Raw genomic sequence first — 18,756 nt, forward strand, 5'->3', positions numbered from 1 at the left:
TTTTTTAAGGTGATAAATTCATGCAGGAAGACTCATGACTAAAAAAGAAATAAAGCTCGGAAATAAAATTCACAGAAAAATGTAGAAACAAGATGTAAATTGAAAATATAGTATCAATACAGACAGGGTAATGTGGGACGACTAGCGATTCTTCATAGAAAAATGATCCCCATATTGGTTGTTAAATTATCTAAATTAAAAGCCATTTATTCATTGACCTCGTAAAAAATTTTTCATCCACTCTTAGGTCTAGTGACTGTGCTGGCTCATCGTAATATGGATTTTTCTTTCCTGTTCTAGAAAAGCTTATGGGAATATCTGCTCTGAAGAATACTTTGAAAGTTTATGATTAGTTTTATTTAAAAATAATTATAGAACAGGTATTACAATAGAAACACATACATCACCTTTTCATTGGAAGGATTTTGTCAGCCATTTCAATGTGCAGATTAAGATCTACTAGAAGTCACTTGAAGAAAAGTTAATCTCTTTATTTTGAGGTAATTGTAGATTTACATGCAATTATAAGAAATAATTCAGAGAGATCCTGTGTACCCCTTACCCAGTCTCCTCCAATGCTAACATCTTGTGAAATTATAGTTGTCATATCACAACCAGTATATCGGCATTGATACAGTCAAGAAACAGAGCAGATACCTCACCCCAAGGCTCCCTCCTGCAGACCTTCTGTAGCCTCTCCCACTTTCCTCCTACTCTCAGCAACTACTTAACCCCTGGCATCCACTCTTCTGTTCTGCAGAGCTATAATTTTATTATTTATTATAGGAATGTTACATACATGTAATCATATACTTTGAGTTTGGCTTTTTCCTCTCCGCCTAATTCTTTGGAGATTGAGTCAGGTTGTTGCATGTCGTTGCCTTTTCTCCAGCTCCAAGTCTGGGATGTATGAGGTAAAGGAAATCTCAGGGGACTCATTTCTGGGTCTCTAGATGCCCAGATGATCTGCTGCCTTTCCCTATCTTTTGGTCTTCTTATGTTTGTCTTATTTTTTTTTAAGTAGTTCTTTTTTTTTTTAAGATTTTATTTATTTATTTCACACACACACACAGAGTACAAGCAGGGGGAGTGGCAGGCAGAGGGAGAAACAGACTCCTCACTGAGCAGAGAGCCCAACATGGGGCTGGATCCCAGGACCCTGGGATTATGACCTGAGCCAAAGGCAGTTGCTTAACCGACTGAGCCACCCGGGCGCCCCTTATGTTTGTCTTATATATAATGTGTCCAGTGTTCTGAGTTACATTCAGTGGGAGGAATAGGGAAAAATACCTCTACTCCATCTTTCCAGAAGTAGAAGTCAGGGAGATTAGTTTTTTAAAGTTCAGAACAGCCAAGAACTTTGCTCTGGTAAAGCCTAATTGACCTCAAGGGGGAAATCTGTATGGGGGCATGTTCTGTTGAAGAATTTTGGTTTGGAAAAATTGATGTTTCTCATTCAAAATTGCTAAGACCATATCCCAGTTCTGGGATTGTAATTTGGATTTTGAAAAAAGACAATTTTAATAAAATGCTAAGATAGAAAAAAGGAATAAGTTTCTCAGGCATGTATTATTCTTTCATTTTGATTACTGAATAAGAGAGCCAAAATATTGAAAGTCTGTCTTTCCCATTAGATCATGAAGACCAAGGCCTAAATCGTGGTAGGCAGAGATTACAATTTTAAAAGTTGTTCTGGGAGAAAGGAAAATGCAGTTACTTTCTTAACATCTCAGATAGGGAAAGAAGACTTGTCACTATTTTGCATTTTTTTAAAGATGTTATTTACTTATTTATTTGAGAGAGAGAGAGTACAAGCCAGGGAGAGAGGCAGAGGGAGAGGGAGAAGTGAGAAGCAGGCTCCTGCTGAACAGGGAGCCCAGTGCGGACTCGATCCCAGGACCCTGGGACCATGACCTGAGCCGAAGGCAGACACTTAACCAACTGAGCCACCTAGGCACCCCATTATTTTGCATTTCTCTGTATAATACTGTAGCATTTTTTTTAATCTTAGCACACAGTATTTTCCATGAGATGTATCTCTCATAAATAGTTGCATTTACAAAATTTTCAGTTGATGTGTGATAGTCCACCTGTTTTTTAATTCTTTTTTTTACATGTTAGACTTTCCTATTTTTTACCCTACCAACTTCTTTGTGCGTAAAGAGAGTTCCTTATTTTTTTTAGGATAGATTTTTCCAGTGTGGAGATTTAGTTGTGGTTTGAACAAAATAAAATATTACATAAAATTCTAAAAGTATTTCAATGGATTGCATTTTATAAACTATGATCCTTCAGGGGAAGCAAACAAACAGATCCCCTGGAACTTGGTTAAGCCAACATAAAAATGCAAATGAACTACAGTATATTAGACTTTTGTTGAGTTTTCTTTAATGGCGTGGAGCAGAAGGCCTACGCACCTTTTAGATTTTCTTCTGACACACTGTCCATGTCAGAGGGAAAATAATTGGCATACTTCTTTACACACTATGTGGAAATGATGATTACACTGATAACATGAATTTCCTTCTTTTATAGCTGGTGCTTTTCAGTCTCTAGGGAGAAGTGCATGATTTCCCCCCTTCAGTTATCTGAGTTGAGGCAACACTGTTATGGAGTCATTCATAACCAGCACTTTCTTTGAAGCAGTATCTATTAATATTTTAAGAATAGTTCACCTCAACCCCAATATCTTATAAAAGTAAAAATTTTCAACACTTGTATGTCTGCCAGTTGATTTTAAATGGCAAAATGATGCAAAAAGTCATCAGGAAAAGGACTAAAATACAGCAGATGTGAGTTAGATGGTCATTGTAGAGAGAGATTCCTTCGAGTCTGCCTCACAAATGCAAGAAATAACTGGAGGTGGAAAAAGCAAGTTGAAGAAAACATTCCTGGTCTAAAAAGTAACAGGATCAATTAAGTTAAGCGATGGTATTTTAGGACATGTTCTATATAAATGAAAATTTAAAAAAAACCATTACCTCAGCATATATATGTATTATATATAATTTACATAATTATATAACATATTTCATATTACTGAATTATTAGATATGTTAATAATCAGATCTATTTGGTAAATGTATTAATAACTTAAAATAGTATAAACCAATTTTATACATATATGTATTCCTTAATTACAAGCTCCTAAAATAGGGACACAGAAATAGCAGTAGGGAAAGGTAGCTTTAAGGGAGATGTTGACACACTAGTGAATAATAGTAATTTAAAAAAAAATAATCTGGAGCATGAGGGGTTGATTTATGAAATGAGATTAAAAGAACTGAGTTTCTTTGTCTGAGTATGAGCAAAGACAGGATATGGTAAGTTGCTCAGGTATGTGAATGATGTGTGTACTCATCGGGCAGGAACAATGATGATCTCAGGAGTGTAAGGTGGAGCCAGGGGCAATGTGAAATAGAAATCTGGGCTTTATGTCAGGGATGCAATGTGTGCATTGGAGAGAAGCATGGATTTTTTTGGAGGGTAGTTCTTTCTAGAAGTTACTCCACTGGACTTCATGTGCTATGGGGAATATATGTTGCTCTGTAAATCCTGGGGCTGGAGGGACCAAAGGGCAATGAGAGACTGAAAAGATTTCTTCCTCCCTGGGTTGCTATGGCAACTGGGCAGAGCTCTGTTGCCAGAAGCTCAGACATGTGATTCACCCCCGGGAGGGAATTTTGGGCAGTGGAGGATTTTTCTCTCCTTCCAGACTGGCCAAAGAACCCCATAGATCTGTGAATTTTTCAGGGGCACATTTGGCTGCATAACATAGTTTTCCGGTATTGCCTTTCCTTGAGAGCAGTTGGATTTGGCTTTTAGGTTTGCTTGTTGACTGGTACAGTAGTCCCCCCTTATCTGCAGTTTGCTTTCCCTGGTTTCAGTTACCCACTGTCAACACTGGTCTAGAAGCAGGTGATCCTCCTTCTGACCTACCATCAGGAGGTCAATAGTAGGTCACAGTGCCTATGCCATTCACCTCGCTTCATCTCAGCATGTAAGCATTTTATCATCTCACTTCATCATAAGAAAGGTGGGTACTGTACAATAAGGTACTTTGAGAGAGAAAGAGAGAGAGATCACTTCCATATTTTTATTGCAGTATATTGTTATACTGTTCTATTTTATTATTGGTTATTGTTGTTAATCTCTTACTGTGTCTACTTTATGCATTAAACTTCATCATAGGTATGTACGCATAGAAAAAACCATCGTGTGTATAGGGTTTAGTACTATCCATGGTCTCAGGTACGCACTGAGGGTCTGGGAACATATCCCCCTCACATGAGGGGGGACTCCTGTATTAGTGATGGTTCTCCAGGACCCACAAGACAACTATCGATTTCACTTCCAATTTTTTAATGGAAACCATCTCTAATCATTGATAACAAACACTGAGCACCGGCCTTGTGACAAGCACCAACTTAGACCTTATAGTAAATGTTCTCAGACACACTCCTTTATTGATTCCTCCCAGGAACCCTAGGGCAGGCGCTGATCTTACCATCTCTGTTTTACAGACCAGGTTATAGAAACTCAAGGAGTTGAATCTGATAAGAACTTCTGTTACAGGTCTGGCACATGCCAGAACTTTAAATCCAAATCTTTGTTCTTTCTGCTTAATCAAGCTTAGACACAGAGTCTGCTCTGAAAGCCCAGTGGTTCTGTGGGAGAGAGGGAAGTCAATTTACCCACAGATCCTTACAATACGCGATTGCAGCGGGCGCCTGGGTGGCTCAGATGGTTAAACGTCTGCCTTCAGCTCAGGGCATGATCCCAGGTTCCTGGGATCGAGTCCCACGTCGGGCTCCCTGCTCCTTGGGAGCCTGCTTCTCCCTCTGCCTCTCTCTCTCTCTCTCTCTCTCTCTGTCTTTCATGAATAAATAAATAAAATCTTAAAAAAAAAATAATTAAAAAAAAAAAAAAACAATACGCGGTTGCAGAGAGAAGCGCTCTGATTTCTTTGCAGAGTCCTGATATCTTTATTTCAAAGTGCTTCTCCTTTCTGTTCACTTTACTCGTACTTTTCCTGGAGAAGTGGGAGGTGCCCCTTCTCTTACAGAGTGTCTAGTCTGCACAAAGGCAGGACACACTATTCTAGATTGCAAAGGGCTGAGAATGATGGGAAGTGAAATGTTGAGCTCTGGTGACTTCTTTGAGATTTGGAATGTGTGGAGGTGTGAAGGGAAGTGAGGAAGCGGAATAGAAAATCTACTGGGTAATCCGATGAAGATAATTTATTGTTTGGGGCAAGGGGAGAAGGAGGGGACTTGAGTACCTTTGCAGACAGAGGCGAAGGATTCAAGAGAGGAAATAAGTGTGTAGGGGAGGGAAAATTGGTGAAACAAAACCATAAGGATAATGGGAGGGAATATGGATGCAGTGAGGCAGGCAGAGGGCTTCACCTTGGGAGGACTGAGGGACTCTCCTTAGATACCTGTGCGAACACTTATATTGTGTTTACTGTGTTCAAGAAGGGCGCATGCGCGCGCGCACGCGCGCGTGCGTGTGTGTGTACATATACACGTTTGTTTGTTTACGTTTTAAATCCTCATGACATCCTACAAGATAGATATTCTAGTAATTCCTTGCTTTATGCATGAGGAACTAAGACTCACAGACGCTAAATGACTTGCCCAGGGCCTCACAGGTAGCTATGGAAATAGCATTCAGGCTCCAGAGTTCCTGCTCTTAGCCACTATGGTACCTTGAAGAAAGGAGACCCAGACATATAAAGAGAGGTAGAGGAGGGAAGTTTAGGGCATTGCGCAGGACGGCCTTGATCTCCTTAGGCAGTGTGCTTGTGTATGGGGTGTACTGACTATATTTGAGAAACAGGTACTGAAAAATCACTGAGTGGCAAGCAGTATCCTAGTTATCTGTGCATGCCTTACTCTCCCTCTGCATCTGGTTATCCATTATCATGGAGCCAGAATAGGTATAGTTGATACAAAATCCTAATAGCAACCTGCATGTGACAGATGCTTGTCGATCAATTCGTAGCTGTCACATTATTCCATAACTCTTCAGATGACTTGCACTTGCTTCCAGAACAGATAATCACACAAAGGCATTGCTATTTCATTTGTCAGATGGGCCTCTTTCCAGAGCAACCCTCCAATGGGGCACACATGCACATGCTTTCTAAACAATGGATGGCAGAATAAAGCGCTGCCCTGACCACAAGTCTGAAGGTGGATTTCCCAGGTAGACTACAAGATAAAATGTTCTTAGCTAGACATTAAACTGACTTTTATGACGATAATTTGTAAAATCAAAAAAATAAAAACTCCTTACTTATGTATACAGTTTCTTAGATTAGTTGTCCTAAACTGATAAATATAACACTAGGGCAATGTTTGGATAAACATGAAGGCCAGTTACAAGGTTAAAGGGCACTGTCTCCACATACGACCGTCCTCTCTTCTGATATCAAGCACAAGTTCAGAGACTTCCTGGGAACCACCCAGAGGTTCATGAATTCACTAGGAAGACTTAACAGAACCCACTGAAAGCCGTTACAGTCAGGATTATCGTTTACTATAGGGAAAGGCTAAGATCAAGATCAGCCAAGGAGAAGAGAAGTAGAGGGGCAGAGTCAGGAGGTTCCAAATGCAAAGCTTCGGCTGGTCTCTCCCTGTGGAGTCAGGGTGTGATACGCTACCCACATTGGTGTGTGGCAGTACCCATGGAGTGTGGGCAGCCAGGGAAGACCTCCTGAGCTTCAGTGTCCAGAGTTTTTACTGGGACTTCATCATGTAGGCATGATGGATTGATTGTCCACTTGGTTAGTCTCATCTCCAGGTTGACTGATAACACATGACTCCCAGGCCCCCATAAAAATCCCACAAAAATCATGACCGTGGAGTGGCCAGCCCTCACCCTGAGATTGATTATCAGGAGTGCCCCACTTTGTCCTAAACAAAGACAATCCCATCAGGTATGACATAGATTACCTTCCAGAAGCCAACAGTCCAGCAGTGAAGGCCAGACCTCTCTTTGGGCAAAGCCAAATTCTTTATTACACAGTAAATAAATGAGCTGCCTTTAGTAGGATCTCTGAGGCTCTTGTCTCCAACTTTTGGGCCCATAACCTGCTTGAAATTAAGCAAGGCTTATCAATCATGATGTGGAGGAGACAAAAGAAAACAATTATGTCAGGCTTAAAATAGCGTAGGTCTATTTCTCCTTCACTCTCCATGGCCAGCATGGGTTGAATGAGGCCTCTGCTCTGTATTTCCTTGCTCAGGGCCAAGGCTCAGGGAGCCAGCACCATCTGGAGTGTCACTCTGCCATGGCAAAGCAAGACATGTAATGGATCATGTCTTAGTTGTCCAGGCAGAAGGGACACACATTGCTTTTCACACGTAATGGGCCCGTGCAAGTTTGACAGTCCTATCTAGTTTAGGAGTGGGAAATTGAGAAACTGTTTTACCTTGTGTCCAAAAAGACAAGAACTGATCATCATAGCCCTAGTTACTACCCCAAAGGATTTATCTCCAAAAATAAACAGACTCGCGTAAAAGACTTTTAACCATTGCTTCTGTTTTTCCTCCTCATTGTCCTACCTAAATGAGACTTCGGAATTTGCTCGTGGAATCCTGAAAATAATGCTTACGTGCTGTCAGCTCCATCTTATTCTGCCATCCACCTTTAGGCCAGGGTCTCTGACTCTCTTTGGTTTTTTATTCAGGGTTATTGGGAGCTCATAAGTCCTGGTATACAGAGAGAGAAAGTTGACCCACTTCTCTGCATGTACCTCGTCCCTCTTCCTCTAAAGAACCCCATCTTTCTAGCCACACAGTAGTTGCTGATCCCCGAGCACACTCTATTAGTCCATGCTCTATGCCTTTGCTTATATGGTTCCTTTATAGAAATGCCCAGCCCACCCCACTGGCCAACAGACCACACAGACTCATATTTATCCCAGGGTCTCAACTCAAATTTGTCTTTCTATAATTTTGGTCAACTACTTCCTTATATGTGAATCTGTTGGTTTTCTGTAAATCTGTTAGCACCCTTTTCTTTGATTGATCAACTGTGCTTTCCACTAAAGATGTGAGGGTAGAAATGCTGTCTTTTTCCATCCTTGTGTCTCCAGCACAGTAATGGCCTGAGAGTAGCTTAACAGATCTTTGATGAACTGGCGATTATGGAGATATTGAATCTCTAGGGTTAACAAGAGAGAGAGAAGTAAGGTCATACTCAGCAGTTACAGCAGGTCCTCTTCAGAAAAAATATCTTCTTCCAACTAAGTTATTTCTAGCCATTAAAAGTTGACCCTTGCTTTTATATAATGAGTGACCCAACATAGTTAATTATAACACAAGGAGTTCAACAAAGATTTCAACTGCGCTTGGGTATCGGGCAATTGGTTTTCTATGTAATTTATTTCTGCACTGCATTTCCAGTCCTGTGGCCCAGACTGGCTGCTGTTGGTTAACAGGGGATGGATGGGGCTGGGAGATGGATGAGGTCCCTGACCAAGAGCTGCCGAGAGGCACTGCCAGACACATTCCTCGGAAAAAGACAGAAAGCTCTGAGGTCAAAACACACTCAGTCTGCAGCTTTTTTTTTTTTTTAATTGCTTAGGAAAAGAACCGCACACCATTTTCTTCAGGTATATATTTTAAGATCCCGTGTCCCCTTCAAAGCTTTCTTTGATATATGCAGTATATCGAAGAGGAGAGGAGGAAAGGGAAAATAGAGAGGGAGATTTAAAAATGTATTTAAAATGATTTGATTCAAATGACCTACTTTCCAAGGCCACAGCACCAATGTTTTGTGCCATTTAGATGCCTAGGCCTTGCACTGGTGGCTTTTCAAAAGAAGGCACAGCAGAACACTGGCTGGGAGAGGTGGGCAGAAACTGGAGATCTTCAGGAGGGTGGCCCTCCCAACTTGGCAGGTGGCCAGGTGAAGTGCCAGATGCAATTGGGTTTTAGGTGGGGGGCCGTCCATCTCAGTCCCTGCTGGTGCTTGGCGTTCCAGAGTAATTATTCATAGTGCCCTGTTTGGTTCTCAAAGGCGTCCTGGTGTGGAATGGGTGCCCTGGTTTTAGGCCCCCCCAGAATGGAGAATATTGGAGTGATGGATGGGAAAGAACAAGACTCCAGAGTGAAGAGGGCTCCGGGGAGAATTATTTTATGAGGGTACGTTCTGTACAGGGTTTTCCTTAAAAGGCTGCATATAGTGCTTTCTGAAATGCCTTGCAGACTTTCTTCTGACGCACTTCTTGACATCAGTTTATTTTTCTTTGGTGCAGCTTTTATGGGGCCAGCGTGTCTCAGCGCAGCCTGGATTTCTTTGAGACTCACGGGCGGCAGTGTGGCTTGTGTGTGTGATTCGAGCCTGGACAGATTGGCTGTGAATGGGGTGATAAGAATAGAGAGAACCACATACCAGTAGACCACACTTCCTGTGCACAAGCCATTGAATACTGCGTTCCACTGTCTGAAATAGCATTCATCTTAAGGCTGGGATCATTTATTCCTGTGGAATTAAGCAAGAGCACTGGCAGCAGAAGAAACTATTTTGGGAGAGATGTGGGAGGGATTTTGCTATGTATCACAGGCGAGGCAGAAGTGCCTTCCGTGATTTTGAAGACCATACTGTTCCCTGAAGCCCTGGTAAGTGGGAATTGACAACTTTCAGATAATCCCACGTGTAATTAATGTCCAGGCTAATGTATACACACTGCGCTCTATAAAGGTCAGTAGGGACGGAGTTTGGGTGCTTCAGCTTAAGTCACCTAAATGGCAGAAAGAGAACTTTCCTTTGGAAATTAGCATTAGTTTCTCATGCAGATGCTATTGAGAAGGGGTAAAATATAGGGTCTTGTTCCTGTCCCCCTCCTTAAATATGCCCTTGCACATGGGTTTTGCATATTCCCAAGTGAACTTTCTCTGTCGTTGGAGAAGTTTAAAATAAGGCAGTGAATGCTGTGCCCCCACCACTTCCTCCCCATAAAGCTGAGGTACGTAGGGGTTGGCAGCTGGCAACAGCTGCAGAGATAAATAAGCCCCGGGGCTCCTGGACGGACTGGGTGCAGAAGTGCGCGGGAGGAGGCTGTGCAGCTATGAGCGCCTGCCGTGGGACGAGGCCATGAGGACCGAGCTGCAGCTGGAGGCCAGAAGTTCAGGCAGTGAACGGGAGGTGGGGGCTTAGAGGAGCTGGTGTGATAGCCCTTTTGATCAAGCGATTGCATTTGCAGGGGTGAAGGGGGCATACTTTAGAGGACAGAGGAAAGTTAGACACAACTTAAATGACTTCTGTCTTGTCATTTAATTAGTGTATTTAATGGAAACCAGGGCATTATGTTGGTCTGTTTCTATTTAACTTTGCTGTTGGATAGTCAGTCCTTCAACTGGCAAAGAGCTGACTGCCTTCAGAATTTTGTCTTTACAAATTAGCTGCAGTTAGAAATTGAATACAGTAGCCCAGTGCTACTTAAAAATTTTCTATGTTGTTACTGATAACCAGTTTGGAAAATGTTTTTCTATGGAAGGCTTTTGATTTTTTTTTTCAATGTGGTAGATGTAATCACAATAGACTTTTTTTGTTATTTTATTATTTTTCTTTTCACTCTGGCCTTGGAATTAATGTGCGAGGCAGAGATGTTAAGGTTCCCCACCCCAAACAGTTCTGTCGAGGCTTATGATAAACATTTCATAAATTATATACTATTGCTCACAAATATATAGTGATTTTACTTAAAGTCAAAAACCATAAATATCCACTTGTTTTGTATGGGGAGCTTGGTGAAGTGTCAGTAAGTAGTACCATTATAGACATCAATGGCCTATATATTGATTTTTTTTTTAAGCAAATGAACTATCATTTTATGTTGCAGTTAAATGAATCAAGATGATTTCAGAATCTGAAATACATTGCTGTCTTTCTACTGGACGTGACATGAAAAGTTTTTCCATTTTTATGCAACAGTTCCACTTCTTTATAATTTTAATTACTCATGTTAGAGATTGGTGGAAAAGACCTTTATCTCATGACAAGACATAAGAAAAGTATTGAAAATTTTGAGGCATGTCAAAAAAATATTGAAAAAATTTCAGGAAAAAAATTCTCTTAAATTAGAAGATTCTTTAAGTAGTATTTTTCTTTTTGTGTGTCTGTTTCTCTAGGATGCTAGAGAATTAACTTTAAGCGCAAGTGTTAAGTCGATAGTGATGGAAGAGCCAGATATGTTGGAGGCAGAGCGGTAGAGAAGCAAGGGGGAGTGAAGATTTTTTAAAAAGGAGATTGAAAAAAAGACTGAAATGTTCAGAGAACTAATAAATCAAGAAAAGGCTTACCGAGGGCTGCTACGTGGGGGCATCAGCACTGGGACGTCCAAGGAGAGGGGGCAGCTCGAATTGAGTTTGGGAAGAAAATCAGGCATTTTTCACCTGGGTTTCATCTGGATCCTTAAATGCATCCATCTGAGATGATGGAAACTCATCACCAGCCCACTGTCTGTGGGTTTACCTGCGGGATGTAATTGCCAGCAGTCCCAGCCTCTTCAGTCTTTCTCTTTGTGATTGTCTTTATTCTCACAAACTCTCTGACCTTCCCCTCTTCTGTGTTCTAGGAGAGACAGCGTCTGGAGACCATCCTCAGTCTCTGTGCTGAATACACAAAGCCCGACAGTCGCTTGTCCACGGGCACCACTGTGGCCGATGTGCAGAAGATCAATAAGGAGCTTGAGAAGCTGCAGCTCTCTGATGAGGAGTCCGTGTTTGAAGAAGCCGTGGTGAGCCCTGACGCCAGGTACAGGTGCCACCCGAAAGGCTCTCTCCACGATGCGGACTCGGCAATCTTCGGGAGCGTCGGGCAGAACAGTGCTGGCTTCCTGTCCCCCAGGAGCATCAGGAACGATGACCTGCTCAGGGACCTCACGCCTGCCTTTCTGAAAACTTCCAGCGAGTCTGCTTATCTTAGTATCCTACCGAAGGTAAAGGCGACAGAGCAAAAAAAAAAACAGGATTTAGGGCCTGGGGCTCTGCATCTGCATTGGCCCAGAGACTAGAGATTTTACCGTTCTTGTTTTCCAAAATGTTCTCAGCGAAGCTTCAGTTTAAGAGGTAATTAGCTAAACAAGGTGCAGCAAATTAGGACATTTACTATAAAGTAACAAATTTGTGCACCGTAAGAAATGCAGCGGTAAAGAAAACTCAAAAGAGGGATGTTTCTCTTTTCTCTGCCCCCTCCCAGTTGTACACCTGAGATATAAACACAAAAGTGTCTTACCTTTCTTCTTCATATTTCTGTGCATATACAGCCACGTGTTATAGGCATAGACGCACAGATGCAAACATACGGTGTTCTGCTCTTTTTCTTTTCCTCACTAAATGTCTTGCATATCTTTGCATTTTAGTAGACACAGGTCTGCCTCATTCTTTTTAATAGCTGACTAGTATTCTATTGTTTGGAAATACTATTTAAATTGTTTCTAGCTTTTTTACTAATAAAATCTATATGTAGCGAATACTGTGCAAATGTATCTACAAGATCACTTACTAAAATTGGAATTGCTAGATCAAAGAGTTTGTATATTATTCATTTTAATCAGTATTTCTAAATTATACTCTCAGAAGTATTTCCAGGTGACACTTCTACCAAAAGTTTATGAGCATGCCTCATTCTCCATACACTTGCCAAGGCTGCACATTTTCAAAATTTTTCAATATACTAAGTTAATTGGTGTCTAATTTGCTTGTCTTTAATTATGCATAAAGTTGGACATCTTTTCATATTTTTAGTTGTGAATTTGTATTTTGACCCACTTACTCATGTTCTTCACCCATTTTTTAAAAAATTTCTTATCTTGTTTTTACTAAGTAGTAAGAGTTATTTGTAAGGAAATTAGTCTTTTATCATGAGTGGTCTTCCCCCCTTGACTTGACTTACGATATTTTTTGGATGTATAAGAGTAAGATTCATATGTAATCATAATTATTACTTAGTCTTCTGGCTGTATATTGATTTCCAAATGCTTCCAAATTTGAAGATTTCTTAAATGGAATTAGAGGAAAATCTTTTGGTGTTACTTTTTTCACACAGGTTAAGAATCTGTGGGTTTTTTTTTTTCTTTTTTGGTTTTAGGAGAGAGAGAGAGAGACAGCATGTGCAAGCATGCAAGTGTGTGAAGAGGGAGCAGAGGGAGAGAGAGCACGAGAATCTTAAAGCAGGCTCCATGCCCAGCACAGAGCCAATGATCTCATGACCCTGAGATCATTACCTGAGCCAAAATCAAGAGTCAGATGCTTACTTGACTAGCTACCCAAGTGCCCCAAGAATCTTTTTTCTATGAAATTAAAATAAATTCTCCTACCTGTTTCCTATAAAGGATTTAAGAGAGTGACAAGAAAATGTAAGTTTTATTGGAATAAAATTAACACAAAAAATAGTAATTAGGAGAAAAAAACAGATGTCATAATCACAAGAATTTATTTATTTAAATAAACAGGATCAGTTAATTAACTAAGTAACTCTGACCATTAAGTTCAATTCCAAGATTCTCGACAATTATGGCCAAAGAATCAAAAACAAAAAAATACATCAGTTAAATTTTTGTTGTAAGAGAAGGACACAAACTGATTAAGAGAAAGACCTTATCGTGTGCAAAATTCTGGAGGTAGTTTATCATCTGGAGTATTATTCAGGAGGAGTTTGTGTGTTTGTTTTGACTTTTTTACTCAGTGTTCCCTGTCAGGAGTCCGTGCCTACCTTCTGAGTTCTCCCATCATCAGTATTAGGACTCGGAAATGTTCAGTCCTTCTTTCTCCTAATGACCGCAGTGACCTTACTCATTCTCCGTGGAGAGTACTTCAGAATAGGACATCTGTCTCTATTACCAGAAATGCAACTGTTAGAAACTAGGATGGGGGGCGGAATCAAATGTTGGTTGTGTTCAGGCAAAGTAAATGACCCACCGTTTGAAAACTTGAGCTGTTTTCATCAGCCTTTGGCTCCCTTTGAAGTCCTTGACTTCCTTTTCATTCAAAATCCTTTCCCATTTCTTCCATCATGGACAGCTGCCAGATTTTTGTTAAAACAGTGAGCTATGTGTTTCTCTCAAGGACCATCTTTTGGGAGACAGGTTTCCTCCTCAAGAGGGCTGGGACAAGAGAGCTGCTAGTGTGTAAACAGGCAGATGGTGGCAGATGTTTTTAATTGCCCAAATATGCTTTTGTGGAAAAGGAGGCCTCTGAAGCTTAGAGCAGCCTCCGCTGAGGCAAGACATATAAGACTGTGCATCCTTTGGAGGCAGGAAATATCAAAGGCGCCTCTGGTTACCACGCAGCAGCTTAGGCAGAGAGCAAGGGAGGGGATGAGTTCCAAGGACGGAGGTTTGCATGTATGACTTTTTGGAGACAGATATATGTTACCCCAGGACAGCAGATAAAAGAATGTTTTATTAAGTCCTGACCATTTGTTTTGGATGCTTTTCTTCTTAGTAATCTGCTCACTAAATTGTTTACTTAGCAAAGGACAGTGTTTGTATTAATCAATCTAAGGATCAATGGAGAAGAGAGGAATGTGACAAACACATTGATTTAAGGAAACAAAGATTTTGATGACATTTAGGAAACCTAAGATTTACTGTTCTGGAAATTGTTTAAGCTAACACGTAAAGATACAGATGACCTTAGAAATATGCTAATTTTATTTTATTTTATATTTTAAAGATTTACTTATTTTAGAGAGTGTGAGAGCACAGGGGGAGGGGCAGAGGGAGAGGGAGAGAGAGAGAATCTCAAGCAGACTCCCTGCTGAGCACGGAACCTGCCCCGGGGCTCGATCTCAGGACCCTGAGATCACCACTTGAGCCAAAATCAAGTCAGACGCTTAATGGACTGAGCCACCCAGGCGCCCTGGAATGTGCTAATTTTAATTGGCTTTTGTGAACCTGTCTTCTGCTGCCTGAGGTGAAAGCTGAGACTAGCTCACTCTTCTTTCTTCCATAGTGTTAGGATTTAAGTCACACACACAGCACTGTGTGCGTTTTGTGTACAGCCTTGTGACCTGATTTACAAATGTTGTGAAATGATTGCCACGCTTAGTTTAACATCCATCACCTCATATTGTTATTTGGGAAAAAAAAAGAAGTTCTTTTCCTTGAGAACTTTTTCCCTCTTCTCTTCTTGAGTAATCATTTTGTCTACAGTGGACAGCCTTCACACTTGCTACTTCCTCTGGTTGCAAGGAGTTTCTAAGAAGAGATTTTTTGGGGGGGAAAGCAGATACAGTGTCTCGTTCCTACCCTCTCTCCCTTTTCTCTGTGGAGATCAGGTTGCCTCACAGATGGCATATTTGGGGATGCTCGTACGTGTGTGAACAATACTCTCCTTCCATTCCATCGCAAACCATTCAGAGTTTTAGAATGCCTTTTGGAGATTTTGCTCTTTATAAATAACAAAAAAGAACAACCATTTCCTAGATAGCATTGATTGTTATAAATAGCCTCTCAAATGGTCTGTTATCAACGATGCCTATTGTGGTCAGTTGTTTAGAAACTTTGAGTTAGACATTTATAATCGCCACTGTCACCTTTCTTCACCCTCTCTTTGCTTAGAAAGTTCATGGTTTTGCAGATTGTTCAGCTTTTGTTTGCGCTTAATGCTTGACTTCCACCAGTGAGAGAGATATTTTTAAACCATGTTGGCAGTTGAAACCCAATATGTAATGTTTACCCAACAGGATACTGGCCTTCTTGGGCCTTTCCTGCTAGGATTACACGTCAGTGATTTTGGAATGCCGTTCACTGTTACAGGCCTTCCTCACGTCCTAAAACAGGTACCTGAGTATTAAGACAATGAGATTCATTGTGATAAAAAGGTCAGCGGTTGTTTTATTAATTGGCAAGATACTGGATGTAAGATGGCAATTAAAAGTCTAAATGTCAAAGCTTGGAAGGCCTGCGTACCTTTGCTAATCACCCTGAGATACTGTGACATCTCAATTGTTTGATCTCCGTAAGGGGCAGTGAAGTAGGGTAAAGAATAAAGAATATGAATAAAGAGTGCCACACGCTGGCTCTCTTCTTGAAGTTATTTTCAAGATCATTAAATAGGGTGCCTGGGTGGCTCAGATGGTTAAGCGCCTGCCTTCAGCTCAGGTCATGATCCCAGGGTCCTGGGATCGAGTCCCGCATCAGGCTCCCTGCTCCTTGGGAGCCTGCTTCTCCCTCTGCTTCTCTCTCTCTCTCCGTCTCTCATGAATAAATAAATAAAATCTTAAAAAATCATTAAATAAATGAACCTCGTGTGACATACTAAATGTTAATGATTTCTTTGGTTAATATGAATATTCTTGGCACTGACTGATAAGTGAACTTCAATAATTTACTTATCAAGTCTGCTATGTTCAGTGTCCAATTGTGAAATTGTTTCATGGCTGACTTACGAATGAAAAGAAATTACTTTTTCAAAGAGAGATAAAAATTGAATAAGTAATGTACCGATACCCCAGCATCCCTTGACTTACAGAAAGACTGATCTCTACCAGGCAATATCTAGGATAACTAACCTGAAATGGCTGAAAGAAGAGGCGATTTTCAATTCATTATACTCTCTTCTTAAAACAATAGGCTGTCAAATTTTGATCCCAGATACTCCTTTCTTCCCTGGGCACCTGTCATCTCTCTGTTGAGGAGTTTAAGTATGTCCTCTCTTACTCAGGTTCTTTCCTGCCTTTCTCATTCCTTGCCAAGGAACTCAAGTTTTTTTTTCTGTGAAATGACTTTATGAATGATGACCAGTGTCCTATTTTGTGTCACAAAAGCCCATTGGCCCAGTTAGTGTCTTAAACATTATATAGGAAGAAGGTGCTGTAGGATAAAGACAGTAAGTAATGTGCAAACACAAGAAGTGAAACATGAATTAACTTCACATTAAGTGTATAGTTTTCAGTCACTTTGGGAGTCACCAAAATAATAAGGGCTGTATTGTCCTGGTTATTCACTTTATGGAACATTGAGGTGCGAGGGGCCAAGCGTATCATGCCCTCACTTTTCCACCTTGCGTTGGAAAGGAGACAAATAAGCATGAATGCCCATTCACAAATAACCCTAGTGGACCCGGAGTATGGCTAGAGATTCGGGAAACCGTTGTAGGAGCTGTGTTCACTCAGAGTTGGGAGAGAATGTGGAGCTTGGAGTGAGGGTAGCATCATGCCTAAGAGATCCCTAAGGAAGATGTCAAAAGTCTTGTCTAGCTTCTCATTCTTTGCTGTGCCAAACTTTCTCTATGACCTTAGAGAAGTCACTACAATGTCTATGGACTAACTTCCTCATCTGTACAAACTTAGTTATTTCAGCTTTAAAAGAATATGAATGGGTGAATTTAAGTTGGTTTGTATGAGGTAACTTAAGACCCTCACTGCTGAGGATTTGTGGGAAAATTCAGAATTGCAACAGAACAATCACAAGGATGCTTTTAGAATCCAAAGAGGCACTGAGACTGTGAAACCCGAGACTTCCTACTGGTTTATAAATTGGGAGATTCTGGAATTGAAGTGTGAATAGCCCTTTTCTGTGTTGATTAATTGCAGACCCCAGAGGATATAAACGAAGAACAAAGGATTCAGGAGTTGGCAGCAATGGAAGAGACCCGGATAGCAATTCTAAATAACCTCGAAGAACTTGAACAAAAAATCAAAGATATCAATGACCAGATGGATGAATCTTCCAGAGAGGTATAAACCAGGAGTTGACTTTTTACCCCTCTCTTGTTTCTCCCTTTCCTTTAGCTTAAAAATATTACTGCCTATTAAGACATAGGCTTCGGAAGCAGAATACATAGAAATCAACATGAGTTAACATTTTTTTCAGTGGGTCCAAGTACAGGGTAAAAATACCTTTTTAAAAAAAAAATAGTTCTTTTTTCCTGGTCTTTTTTTCTTAAGTCAGATGAGACAAACATATGAAGCCATTTTTGATGTACTTTGGGTATAACCAATTTTGTCTTAACAAAGCTGTATGCTCTCTGACTTGCTACGGATCTGTCAGCTGAGGTCCCCATACATTTAGGTGTCCAAGTTCAAATCCAACAAACATTTCCTGAGTATGCTTACTAAGAGTTGGACGTCATGTTGGACTATAGAGGGATTTATATATGCAGCAAACATAGACCTAGCTTTCTAGAGATTTGCAAACCAGAGAGGAGACAGACACATAGTCTCTTACTATTATAGGAGAAAGGGCCACTTTTCATACTACCTCCACGGAGCGAAAAGGAGCAAATGATTCTGCCGAGCATGTGTATATTCACAGATGATGCAGATAGCTCTAAGTGGAAGGGGACTGCTCACCTGTCATCTTCTACACAGACCCTGGACGTTCCCCCTGCTGGCATTGCTAAGAATGCATCGCTTGCATGCTGGGCCGGGTGTAATTTTCACTTCCCAAGCTCTGTGGACAAACACAGACAGACACACCTGCTCCCAAGATGGTTTGTGCTTGAGCCTGAATCTGAGCAAATAGGCAAAATACTCTTGAGAAGTTAGCAGAGAAGGAGTTGCAGTAGAAAAATTAAATGATAGGTAGATTTCTTAGTAAATGTATTGTGGGCTGTCCAGCCTTCTTATATAGGAATTCTGAGTCTCACCTGGACTCTCTGGGGTGTACTCTAGGCCCCACAGTCTGGCTGATACCGTAGTACTTTTTGAAATCTGCGGCTGTTAAAAATGCACCTCTAAAGTGGACAATTGAGAATCTCTGAATGTGAAACACCTCTGAGCTTTGTTTTGTGTCCT

At 40.9% G+C, this 18,756-nt stretch overlaps 1 protein-coding gene across 5 annotated transcripts in view; it reads left to right on the forward strand.

Annotated features, from left to right (window-relative positions):
• The window catches only part of PHLDB2 (pleckstrin homology like domain family B member 2), a 114,129-nt gene that overhangs the window by 39,844 nt on the left and 55,529 nt on the right, over positions 1 to 18,756 (forward strand). For all 5 annotated transcript variants that reach the window (XM_088026875.1, XM_088026864.1, XM_028110648.2 and 2 more), the window contains 2 exons: positions 11,591 to 11,953; positions 17,554 to 17,697. In XM_088026875.1, coding sequence (XP_087883001.1) covers positions 11,591 to 11,953; positions 17,554 to 17,697 — 507 coding nt within the window. The remainder of the gene's footprint in view (positions 1 to 11,590; positions 11,954 to 17,553; positions 17,698 to 18,756) is intronic.

This window comes from Eumetopias jubatus, unplaced genomic scaffold (genome assembly GCF_037043125.1).
Source record: "Eumetopias jubatus isolate StellerSeaLion01/CBP00866 unplaced genomic scaffold, mEumJub1_p1.0 scaffold_1, whole genome shotgun sequence".
NCBI lineage: Eukaryota > Metazoa > Chordata > Mammalia > Carnivora > Otariidae > Eumetopias > Eumetopias jubatus.